The sequence below is a fragment of the Pteropus alecto genome, unplaced genomic scaffold (assembly GCF_000325575.1).
Source record: "Pteropus alecto unplaced genomic scaffold, ASM32557v1 scaffold191, whole genome shotgun sequence".
NCBI lineage: Eukaryota > Metazoa > Chordata > Mammalia > Chiroptera > Pteropodidae > Pteropus > Pteropus alecto.
The window spans coordinates 1278529-1292332 of record NW_006434181.1 but is presented as its reverse complement, the minus strand read 5'-3'; the positions used below and the strand labels follow the sequence as shown (position 1 = coordinate 1292332).

The 13804-nt window shown below is 36.3% G+C and overlaps 1 protein-coding gene across 1 annotated transcript in view; it reads right to left on the bottom strand.

The window, feature by feature from the left end:
* The window catches only part of ISY1 (ISY1 splicing factor homolog), a 33052-nt gene that overhangs the window by 4607 nt on the left and 14641 nt on the right, over nt 1–13804 (bottom strand). Inside the window, exons 7-9 of the mRNA XM_006909047.3 lie at nt 11447–11564; nt 5488–5610; nt 4540–4661 (exon numbers count right to left, since the gene is read on the bottom strand). Coding sequence (XP_006909109.1) covers nt 4540–4661; nt 5488–5610; nt 11447–11564 — 363 coding nt within the window. The remainder of the gene's footprint in view (nt 1–4539; nt 4662–5487; nt 5611–11446; nt 11565–13804) is intronic.

The window sequence follows — 13804 nt, the reverse complement described above, 5'->3', positions numbered from 1 at the left end:
TCACATAAATATCTATTTTAAATATTTTAAACTGAAAATAAGTCAAAATGCCTATTAGCAATCGGATGGTTAATTAGATTGTGATATATTCACACAATAAAATACTATACAGCACTAGGAAGAAACAGACTCTAAGTACACACAATAACATGGATGAATCAAATAACTTAAGGTTGAGCAGAAAGCAAAAACTCATACAGTATGATTCATTTACATAGAATTTAAAAAAAAAAAACAAAAAAAAAAAAAAAAAAAAAAAAAAAAAAAAAAAAAGGAAATTATAGGCCAATAGCCCTGATGAACATAGACACAAAAATCCTCAACGAAATATTGGCAAACCAAGTTCGGCAGTACATTAAAAAGATCATAAACTACAATCAGGTGGGATTTATTCCTAGGATCCTGGGAATGTGATACGCCACATCAACAAAATGAAGGATAAAAATCATATGATCATAACAATAGGTGCGGAAAAGCACTAGACAAAATCCAACATCCATTTATGATAAAAACTCTCACAACATGAGGACAGAGGAAGCGTACCTCAACATAATAAAGGCTGTATATGACAAACCCACAGCTAATATCATACCCAACAGTGAAAAGCTGAAAGCTTTTTTGTTAAGATCAGGAACAAGACACCGATGTCCACTTTCACCACTTTTATTCAACAGAGTACTGGAAGTCCTAGCCACAACAAATGGACAAACAAACAAACAAACAAACAAATAAATGAAAGGCATCCAAATTGGAAAGGAAGAAGTAAAACTGTCATTATTTATTGATGACATACTATATAGAGAGAACCCTAAAGAGTCCACCAAAAAACTATTGGAACTTATAAACGAATTTGGTAGCGTAACAGGATATAAAATTAGTATTCAGAAATTCAGAAACTGGTTGCATTTTTGTACACTAATAATGAATTATCGGAAAGGAAAATTAAGAAAACAATCTCATTTACAGCTGCATCAAAAAGAATAAAATACCTAGGGATAAATTTAATCAAGGAGATAAAAAGACCTATACTCGGAAAACTATAAGACACTGAAGAAAGAAACTAAAAAAGATACAAATAAATGGAAGCATATACCGTGCTCATGGATAGGAAGAATTACCATCGTTAAAATGTCCATGCTACCCAAGGTAATCTACAGATTCAATACAATCCCTATCAAAATACCAATGGCCTTTTTCACAGAACTAGCACAAATAATCCTAAAATTTGTATGGAACCACAAAAGACCCCGAATAGACAAAACAATCTTGAGGAAAAAGAACAAAGTTGGAAGTATCATGCTACCTGATATCAAACTATATCACGAGGCTACAGTAATCAAAACTGGCATAAAAACAGACACAAAGATCAATGGAACAGAACAGAGAGCTCAGAAATAAATCCAGCCTTTATGATTAATTAATCTATGACAAAGGCAGTAAGAATATACAATGGGGTAAAGACAGTCTCTTCAATAAAAGGTGTTGGGAAAACGGGACAGATACACGTGGAAAAATGAGACTAGACCACTTTCTTATACCGTATGCAAGAATAAACTCAAAATGGATTAAAGGCTTAAATATAAGACCCAAAACCATAAAACTCCTAGAAGAAAACATGGGCAGTCAACTCTGTGATAACACTCTTAGCAGTATCTTTTTGGATATGTCCCCTCGGGTGAAGGAAACAAAAGAAAAACAAATGGGACCACATCAAACTAAAAGGTTTCTGTACAGCAATGGAAACCGTCGACAAAACAGAAAGACATCTACTGAATGGGAGGAGATATTCACAAATGATACATCCAATAAGGGCTAATACCCAAAATATATAAGAAACTGATAGACTTTAACTCCCAAAAAACAAACAATCCAATTAAAAAATGGGCAGAGGACCCGAACAGACATCTCTCCAAAGAGGACATACAGATGGCCAACAGACATATGAACAGATAGATAAACAGATAGATACTCAGCATCGCTAATCATCAGGCAGATGCAAATTGAAACTACAACAAGATATCACCTCACACCCATCAGGCCGGCTATCATCAATAAATCAACAAACAAGCATTGGCAAGGATGTGGAGGAAAGGGAACCCTCATGTAAATTGGTACAGCCGCTATGGAAAACGGCATGGAGGTACCTCAAAAAATTAAAAGTAGAACTACCATATGATCCAGCAATTCCACTTTTGGGTATTTATCCAAAAAAATCCAAAACACCAGTTCAAAAAGACAGATGCATCCCTGTGTTCACTGCAGCATTATTTACAATAGCCAAGATATGGAAGAAACCTAAATGCCCATCGACAGACGAATGGATAAAGAAGAGGCATTACTTGGACATAAGAAGAATGAAATGTTACCATTTGCTACAGCTTGGATGGACCTAGAGGGTATTATGCTAAATGAAATAAGTCAGAGAAAGACAAATACCATATGATTTCACTTATATGTGCAATCTAAAAAACAAAACAAACAAACAAAACAAACAAATTCGTAGATACGAAGAACAAATTGATGGCTGCCAGATGGGAGGGCGCTTGGGACGATGGGTGAAAAAGGGGACAGTATTGGCAGTTATAAAAATAGTCACAGGGATGTAAAGTACAGCATAGGGAGTATAGTCAATGATACTGTAATAACTATGCATGGTGTCAGATGGGTACTTGACTTATTGGGCTGATCACTTTGTAAGTTACATAAATGTCTAATCACTATGTTGTACACCCAAAACTAACGTATTGTATATCAAGTATCATTGAAAAATAAGAAAAAATTATATTTAAAAAATGTACCACATATAGAAAAAAAGTCCATAGAGGCTGCATGTGAGTTAATAGAGATTACTAATAACCGAAGGAAATAATATGGCCTTGGAAATATTGGGAGAGGGGACTCCACAACTTGGTGAGAGTTATTGTGTGCCAGATGCTCTACACCCTCTTCTCTCAACCTGGCTGCAATGTGGAGCTTGCTGGACATCCTTTGGTGGAACCTCTCAGTTGCTGTAGGTAGGTTCAAGAACTAGTCCAAGCAGTTTGAGAAAGCATTTAGCTGTATCTACTTAAGTTAAACACATGTCTACCCTATGATCTGGTAACTGCACTCCTCTGAATATACTCAACAGAAACAACTGCATGCGAACAAGAATGATCAAAGCGGTCCGATTTGTTATAGCCCCAAACTGGACACTAAACAAATACCTATGACCACTAGATAGAAAAGAGTATGCATGATTCCAATGATATATCAAGTTCAAAACAGGTAAACCTTATAGGTTATTTGGGTGTCACTCTCTCATAGGCCAAGAGAGTGACACCCAAAGGGGCAAAAGCAAGATTCTGAGTGCTAGTTATGTTCATCTTGTAAAAATTCAATGACCTGCACACTTACCACTTGTGTTCTTTTCTGTTTATGAAATATTACTCAGCAATAAAAAGGAATGAACTCTTGAATGCAACAGCTCAGATGGATCTCAAGGGCCTTGTGCTGAGTATAAAGGCCATCTCTAAAGGTGTCATACAATACAACTCCATTTATGAAACATTGGGAGAAACTCAGTGAAGGACAAAACTTTGTAACTTCCTATAAATCTATAATTATTTCAAAATAAAAAGTAAAAGTAAAATTCCTTTGGTGGCTGTCCATTGAAAACCTTTTAACCTTAGAGCCAGTGCCCCAGCTTGTCCCACCTGGCATGGGGCTGCTCACAGTAGCCTCTAATTAAACAAATATTCACTGAAAGAGCCAGTGGATACTTGTACCTAGAGAAAATCTTCCTAGGACACACTGCCATCCTGCTTCAAATGCTTCACTATCCCTACTGCTCAACAGCCAGACCTGAGTATGAAACTCTGGTCTGCTATATCCTATGTGACACTGACCAAGTCACTAAACCTCTCTGAGCCTGCTTCCTTACGAGTGATATCATAGTAAGTTCCTCACATAGGACCTGACTATGGATGAGTGATCCCCTGCTTTCTCAGTCCAGCAAATCAGCTCCACTCTGGACCTACTGGGGATCAAGGCCTAAACATACCTAAACAAGGCCTTGAAGAAGAGCTGGGAGATAGGAGGCTATGCCTCAGAGGCAGGGATTGTAGCTCCATCCCTAACTAGACCCTCTGATAAGTCCCTTCTCTGTTCTGGGCTGGTTTCCATCTTTAAAATGGGAGTGTAAAGACTACATTTAAAAAGAAACAATGAGGTCTAAGCTAAAACTTGTATGGCTTCAAATATGTTTATATATTCAATTCCACTATATTCAGTAGGGCCTATCTCTAAGACGCAAGTAAGCAATCCCTGATAAAGCAGTTTATAAAGTGCTCTCAAAGCCATTACTTTCTGGAACCCTCCCTATGATACTGGGAGGTGATCTTCATACCTGTCTTCCAGGTGAGCAGACTGAGGTCTTGGCTGGAGGAAGGGGCAAAGCTTCCTTCTTACCATACCATCTGATTCTCCAGGAACCCAGGCTTCACAATTCAGAGCAGAAGGTAGTTGAGTGCCAGATGACCCTAACTGCCCACCCAGTACCTCCTCCTCAGTGACAGCATAGATGTTGATCTCTTCCTCCTCTTCCTCCTCCTCTTCCTTTTCTCCTCTTGCCAGCCGGGCCTCTTTCTCTGCTTTCCACTTTTCCACTAATTCGGCTCTGACTGAAGACAAGGGAGAGTAGGTGTTACTTTGGTCTCTAAATAAGCTTTAAACACTATGCAAGGGAAGACCAAGATGTTACCCTAGGAAAGGGACATCTGTCATTCTGCTCTGGTGGGTGAAAACTGGATGTAAGGAGCAGTCTGGTCTTACAACAGCTCTGGCTTTAAGTCTCTACAAGGCAGCTTTTTAGGAAACATCCTCAGATCCTCCCCAGTTCACCAACCTGCTGGCTTCCTGATATGCTCACATGAAAATGGAGATGCAGTTGTACAGCATGCTGGCAAAGAGCTCCAATTCCTAAGCTTCCAAAGCCCTAGCTCAGTGAACCACGTAGGGAGCAGCACTAACTTATTCTTCACAGGGTTGTCATGAGGCTTCAAAAGAACATCCATAAAAGGTTCAGCATAATGTCTGGCATAGAAGAAGCACTCAGAAAGGGAGACCCATCTTGCTCTACAGTGATAGCCCATTAGCTGTGTTTAAAACAGATTTAAATCTCCTTAAGTGGGCACCAATTCATGATTTCAAGAAAAGCCAGTCCAGGAAGGAATCTAGATGATGATTCCTAATGGACAGGGACCAGGTCAGATGCCACTCTCTGGTTTCCCCAGTATGCTCCTTCAGGCCCAACACCACACTAACTGCCTCATAGTTACTGTGTGTGTGTGTGGCGGGGGGTCATTAGACAGACCATTTCTTCTGAAGACCATTAGCAACAAAGAAAACTCCTTTTTGGAATAAAGCACTATTTAAAAGCCCATTTTCAAAGGAGAGAACAGAAACCAGATACCAACCAGTAATGAAATAAAATGCCTGCAAACCTACATCTCTTTTCATATTCCTGCTCCAAAGGCACAATAACACCATCGTCTTCATCTAGGTAACCATAGTATTCAAAATCAATTGCCTTCATGAGCTCAGCACGTGTCTTTCTCGGAGGAGGAAGAGCTGAAAGAAAGAGCATTGACATAGCTGAATTTCCCATCACGATCACACTCAAGCCTTCCCCCTACACAATGTTACACAGGCATACAGTACATGTGTTCATGAAAATATGAAAAGGCACTTCTCTACACTGCTAATAGGATTATATAAGTGGTACTAACCTTTTAAAAATCAGTGTTGAAATCTTTGACCCAATTAGTCCATTTAAAAGGAAACTATCCTAAATTAATAAACAAAAGCTGGCAAAGGTTTATGGACAGAGATGTATATCACAGCACTATTTATATAACAGTGAAAACTTGGAATAAGCTAGGATTATTAATTGCAGGATGTGTGGGATGGGGTAGCCTGCAGCCCTGATAACGCTGTTTCACAAGGTACTTTGATAACACTGGAAATGCCATAATTTTTCATTGAGAAAACCATAATGGGAAAACATAAGTATATAGGTAACACAAAAGAAGCTATAAAAGAACAAAAAAGATAAATGAGAAAGTTATGAAGAAAATATTTTCAGACTAAGGATTACTATTCAGAATATTTAAGTAATTCTTGAAAATCAAAAGGGAAATGACAACAGACTAGTCAAAGAATAAAAGCTGATAATTTAAGGAAAAACTCATGCACGAAAATTTCAATTAGTGATTGGATTGAATCATCAATTTCATTAGTAATCAGAGAAATAAAAAATATTTTTCAGCCATCAGATCAGCAAAAATATTTACAATTATGAAAATCTGGAAATAACTAGACGTCTACCGAAGAAGGAATGGTTTTATAAAGTTATGGTTCATTCATACCATGATATTCTCTAATCTTTCTCACCCATTAATAGAGTTCTAAGTAGAACTGTGGGAGAATATCAATGGATATCACAACATGACAGGTATGGGAGAGCCACTGTGTTTTGGCAAGCCTCCATCTGCTGCTGCTACCACTCTGAGTCAGTGTGTTGTGGGTGGTAGTCACCATGTTGGCTGCAACCAGGACAGAGTGCTAGGCTGAAATCTGGCTGGTTCACAGCACTGCACTCAACCACAGGGACTGGTTTAAGGGTGGAACTATGATCTAATCAAAACCAAACAAATTCAATTCTGAGAATTTTGCTTGAACTGCTGAGAGAGGGCAAATATTAAGTCAATGACAGACACAAGCCTTGAAAAGTTAGAGAAAAAAAAACCTCACACAATGGAAGTCAAAACTACAATACAGAGAAATATGAACTACAATCAGTCACTCCTGATTACCTGTGGGCTTTTCAGTTATGTGAGCCAATAAATTTAGGCTTTTGTGCCTAAAGTGAATTGGGGTTGGGTCACCTGTCACTTTTACTAATGAAAGTTAGCTGATGGACTAACCATAAAAGTGCATGTAAAAAAGCCTGGAAGGGAACATGCCAAACAGATGATAATGGTTACCAGTTAACTCTAGCAGGGGCACTGTGACTAGGGAAGGAAGGGGGGTGGTCAAGAGGGCTGTACTATACTATTCAAATTATACTCGATTAACTTAGGCACTTTCTTGTTTAAAAAAAAAATCTATGACTGGAATAAATAAAAATAAATTAAGAAAAATGTAAATGAAAAAAATAAACACATAGACTATAACATCAATTTAGGAGCCCCAACACCACCATCACAATCCTTAAAAAACTGGAAGGAAATATGCCCTGACATGTCAACAATCATCATCAATACGTTATGAAAACGCAGGTGGTTTTTTTCTTATTTCTGTATTTTACAACTTATCTGCAATAAAATTATATTGCTTTGATAATGAACAGCATAATATTTAAACTCTAAATTATTTTAAAGCAATGTTAATGACACGTGCAAAAGCAGTTTTAGCATAATGAATTTAAAAATAAGCAGGGTTAATAAAGGTAGAATTATATTTTTAAATTGGTGAGAATACTGGTATCACTCTTTTCTGCTTTTCACACTTTTTCTATAGTGTTTAGACTACTTTTCCAAAAAGCAAAATTAAAATACAGACATACTTCATTTCATTGTGATTTGCTTTATTGTGCTTTAGACATTGTGTGGCAACACTGCTTCCAGCAAGTCTTTGGCACCGTTTTTACAACAGCACTTGTTCACTTTGTGTCTGTCACATTTTGGTAATTCTCCCAGTATTTCAAACTTTTTCATTATTATTATATTTGTTATGGTGATCTGTGATCAGTGGTCTTTGATATTATTACTGTAATTGTTTTGGGGCACCACAAACCACACCCATATAAGACAGCAAACTTAATCAATTACTGTGTGTTCTGACTGCTGTGCTGCCCATTTGTTCCCCCATTTCTCTCCCTCTCCTTGGGTCTCCCTATACTCCGAGACACAACAATATTGAAATTAAGCCAATTAATAACCCTACAATAGTCTGTAAGTGTTCAAGTGAAAGGAAGAGTCACATGTCTCAAACCTTAAATCAAAAGCTAGAAATGATTAAGTTTAGTAAGGAAGGCATGTCCAACGCTGAGATAGGTCGAAAGTTAGGCCTCTTGAACCAAGCAGTTAGTCAAGCTGTAAATGCAAAGGAAAGTTCTTGAAGGAAATTAAAATTGCTACTCCAGTGAACACATGAATTATAAGAAAACAGAAGACTTATTGCTGATGTAGAGAAAATTTTAGTGGTCTGCAGAAAAGATCAAGCCAGCCCACGACATTCCTTTAAGCCAAAGCCTAATCCAGAGCTAGGACCTAACTCTCTTCAATTCTATGAAAACTGAGAGAGGTGATGAAGCAGCAGAAGAAAAGTTTGAAGTTACCAGAGGATGGCTGATGAGGTTTAAGAAAAGAGGCCATCTCCATAGCATAGAAGTACAAGATGAAGCAGCAAGTGCTGCTGTAGAAGCTGCAACGAGTTATCCAGAAGATCCAACTAAGATAATTAATGAAGGTGGCTACACTAAACAGATTTTCAATAGGTGAAACAGCCTTATACTGGGAGAAGATGCCATCTGGAACTTTCATAGCTAGAGAGAAGTCAATACCTGGTTTCAAAGCTTCAAAGGACAAGCTGACTCTCTTATTAGAAGCTAATGCAGCTGGTGACTTTAAGTTAAAGCCAATGCTCATTTACCATTCTAAAAATCCTAGGGCCCTTAGAGATAATGCTAAATCTACTCTGCTTGTGCTATATAAATGAAACAATAAAGCTTGGATGACATCACATCTGTTTACAACATGGTTTTCTAAATATTTCAAGCTCACTGTTGAGACCTACTGCAGAAAAAAAAGGATTCCTTTCAAAATATTACTGCTCATTGACAATGCACCTGGTTACCCAAGATCTCTGATGGAGATGTACAACGAGATTAATGTTGTTTTCATGCCTGCTAACAAAATATCCATTCTGCAGCCCATGGTTCAAGGAGTAATTTCAACTTTGAAGTCTTATTATTTAAGAAACACATTTCATAAGGCTATGGCTGCCAGAGATAGTGATTCCTCTGATGGATCTGGGCAAAGTAAATTGAAAGCCTTCTGAAAAGGTGTCACCATTCTAGATGCCATTAAGAACATTCACAACTCATGGAAAGAGGTAGAAATAGCAACATTGACAGGAGTTTGGAAGAAGTTGATTCTTGGATGACTTTGAAGGGTTTAAGACTTCAATGGATGAAGTAACTGCAGATGTGGTAAAAATAGGAAAAGAACTAAAATTACAAGTGTAACTTGAAGATGTGACTAAATTGCTGCAATTTCATGATAAAACTTAAATGGATGAGGAGTTGCTTCTTACGGATCAGCGAAAAAAGTGGTTTCTTAAGATGGAATCTACTCCTGGTGAAGATCCTGTGAAGGCTGTTGAACTGACAACAAAGGATTTAGAATATTACATAAACTTAGTTGATAAAGCAGTGGAAGGGCTTAAGAAGATTGACTCCAATTCTGAAAAAAGTTCTATTGTGGATAAAATGTTATCAAACGGCATAGCATGCTACAGAGAAATAGTTCATGTAAGGAAGAGTGAATCGATGCTCATCGTTGTCTTATTTTAAGAAACTGCCACAGCCCACCCCAGTCTTCAGCAACCACCACCCTAATCAGTCATCGGCCAGCGACATCGAGGTAAGACTTTCCACCAGCAAAAATATTATGACTTACTAAAGGGTCTGATAATGGTTAGCATTTTTTTAGCAATAAAGTATTTTTTAATTAAGGTATGTACATTGTTTTTTAACATAATGCTATTATTGCACTTAAAAGACTACAGTATAGTGTAAGCATAACTTTTATATGCACTGGGAAACAAAAAATTCATGACCCATTTTATTGAGAAATTCGCTTATTGCAATGATCTGGAACCAAAGCTTTAATATCTCCAAAGTATACTTTTACACAAAAACTCCAGATCAGTGGTTTCCAACTGTGTTTTGGAAAGCCAAGGTTTTGCTGAAGTTCTCCAGGGCCAAAGAAGAAAAGGGCAAGAGAGGTGAGGATGCCTGGACTGACACAAAACAGCTTTATTTTTCTCTATTTTTATTTTATTTCTCTTTTTTCTATTGTGGTTTGGCCCAAGGTTTTATTTGTCCTTCAGTTAGTACTTTTTCAAATAATAAGTGGAAATAAACCCTATTCAATGAACTTTAGAGTCTGCCCAAACAATTTTGGGAAACTTCAAACAGGGGAACTCCTCATTCAGAATGAGAAACTGGCATGTGCAAAGGGTGTGGAATTTGGCACCAGTAAATTCTGGGTACTTTCCAGCCCCCACTGTGTGTCCTGGGCTCCTGACTTCAACTCCTAGTGCTAAGATTTTTCATTTAAGATTTGGAAACAATAATTCCGACACTATAGGGCTTTGTGCAGCTGAGAAATAATACAGGAAAAGCACCCAGCACATAGCGTTGTCTACTGTTATGATTATCGAAAATTCAAGGCTAGCTTTTTTGGCTCTCTAAGCAGCAGCATGGCAGTTGGCAAGAACAGGCACCTTACAAAAGGCAGCAAAAAGGAAGCCAAGAAGAAAGTGGTTGATCCATTTTCTAAGAAAGACTGGTATGATGTGAAAGCACCAGCTATGTTCGATATATGAAATACTGGAAAAACACTAGTGTTCTTGTGAGAACTCAAGGAACCCAAATTACATCTGATGGTATCCAGGGTTGTGTTTTTGAAGTGAGCCTAGCTTATCTGCAGAATGATGAAGTTGCATTTAGAAAATTCAAGCTAATTAGTGAAGATGTTCAAGGCAAAACTGTCTAATTCCATCGCATTGATCTTAATCCATTACAAAATGTGTTCCATGTTCAAAAAATGTCAGACTATGACTGAAGTTCATGTTGATGTCAAGACTACTGATGCTTATTTGCTTCACCTATTCCATGCTGGTTTTACTAAAATATGCAGCAATCACACTCAGAAGATCCCTTATGCTCAGCATCAACAAGTCTGCCAAATCTCAAAGATGATGGAAATCATGACCCAAAAGGTGCAGACAAATGACTTGACAGAAGTGGTCAATAATCTGATTCCAGGTAGCACTGGAAAAAAAAAAAAAACCCATAAAAAAGGCTTGCCAATCTATCTACCCACATCATAATGTCTTTGTTAGAAAAGTAAAAATGCTCAAGAAGCCCAAGTTGAACTGGGAAAAACTCATGGAGCTTCAAGGTGAAGGTAGTAGTTCTGGAAAAGTTCCTGGAGATGAGATAGGTGCTAAAGTTGAACAAGTTGATGGATGTGAGCCCTCAGTCCAAGAATCTGTTTAAAAATTCAGACCTTTAATGGTGACAAATAAATACCTATTAGATATTTAAACACACACACACACACACACACACACACACACACACACGGCTAAAACCACCCAAACATTAATTACTTACGTTCTTTTTCAAATAGCTCTCTAACACCAGGCAAATCTTTTGCTGCTCCAAAGTATTTGTAACCTCGATTTCCTGGGACTTCTTTCCCTTCATGATCTAGCATTTTAGGGCCAACTTTCTTATTGGGAAGGAAAAAGAGAAAATGAAATCTGATCCTTAAACCCACTATTTCCATGTTTGCAAATATATTTTAAGATAATAATGCTTAACATGAAAAATATATATGTACACAGAAAAATATTTAGGTACTCTTTTATTCCTTAAAATCAACCTAAATTCCTAAAAGTAGGAGGACGATTTAAGTAAATCATAGCATATTTATGGATGCAATAAATATGATGGTTCCTATAAAACTCTTATATTAATTTTGAAATGCTTATGATACGATGTTAAGTGACAAAAGCTTATTAAAAAAATTGTAAACCACATACATGACAAGCAATAGAAAATGAAATATCCAGAAGACAGAATTCCGTCCATTAAAAATAATGATGTCAACAACTACATGTAGTGTATAGGTCCCATACTAGAGGGAAAACAGATCAGCCAAGTAGTTACATAAAGTTATTGTACCAGAGTTAAATGTCTTAAACTTGATAGCTCTACCATGGTCATATAAGAGGACATTCTTATTCTTAGAAACTATACACAGAAGTATTAAGGGGCAAAGGAGCATCATGTATTTAAGCTTCAAATGGTTCAGAAAAATAAATCTCAAGGTACAAATAATAAAGCAATACAGCAAAATGTTAAAAACTAGAAAAATCTTTATAAAGGATTTAAGTTCTCTGTATATTTTTGCAACTTTCTGTAAGCTCAAAGATGCTTTTAAAACTGATTATATAAATGATTATTTGACCTGAAAATATGCTCCTTATATACTGTTATGTGAACAAAGCATATAGAATATGAACCAACTTCTATAAAAATAAACATATATATGCACAGAAAAAATTCTAGGAAATGTTAATAGCAGCTATTTCTTGGTGGTAGGAAAATATTTAATATATTTTATAACACACAGGATACTATATAAAATTTTTATATTTTATAATTTTTATACTTTTTTGCATAAAAGTATATATCATTCATATAATCAAAATTATTATAGAACCAAAACTGTACATATAGGAATATGATATCAATTATAGCATTCACAAAAAATAAGAAAAGGAAATATTCAAATAGTTGCACCTAGGTAATGGGACTATAACTGACTGTTCTGCTTCTTTATACTTTTCTGAACTTGATAATGTATTACTTTTTCTTTTTTTGATTGTGGTAAAATTCACATATCATAAAATTTACCATCTTAACCATTTTTATGTGCACAGTTAAGTGGTTTTAAATACAATCACAATGTCATGTATCCACAACTATCATCCATCACCATAACTCTTTGCCTTATAAAACTGAAACTCTAAATGTATTACATTTATACATATAAAATGAAAATAAATTTCTTCTTTATAGGTATATAGGGTGAATTTATAGAGTTAATACCAGGAAGTTTCTTGATACTCTTGTTCTTTTTTGAAAATACTTTTTTAATTTTTCAATTATAGTTAGCATACAATATTACATTAGTTTCAGGTGTAGAAAATAAAATTTTATGCATTAAAAAACTCAATGTTAACTTTGGGTGGTGGAACTTAAGAATACCTTACATATTAATTTTGTAATGCTTCTGAGGTCACTTTTCTAGGAGGGTTAATAAATCTCCGCATTACTTTAATGCAGTTTGACAGAAAACAAAATCACCATCACAAAACTGCTGAATGAGAAAGTTCCTAGTACAGTGCCTAGAACAGAGCAAGTTCTCAAGAAATGTGCGTGCCTTTCCTTCTGTAATGGGAAAAATAAATGCTTCATTTTTATTCCAGGTATTAAAGTGAGAATTATGGTTGTGCTAGACCTTCACGAAGGTGAAAAGACCATCATGTAAAAAAACTACATGCATTTCATATATATATGCATATATATGAAAACATACATATATTTTCTCACCTTTTGTAAAGGTCTAACACAACCATAATATATATATAACACATTACAGTTCACTTATTAGATACTATTGGTTCAAATGACCTGAGGCAGATCTCTTCACAAATGAGTGAGCGATGAAAGCTCTGGGTCAGTATTTTTCAAAACTGAGACCCAGTAGTGTGTCATGAAATCAATTGAGTCACAATCATCAATTTCTTAAAAATCAAAATAGATCAGAATAGAAAATACTAAAGTCCATCAACACATACTAAGTGTTTTTTTTAGCACATTTCTGTGTTTACCAGGTTATGATATGAAGAGAGAGAGAGAGAGTGTGTGTGTGTGTGTGTGTGTGTGTGTGTGTGTGTGTGT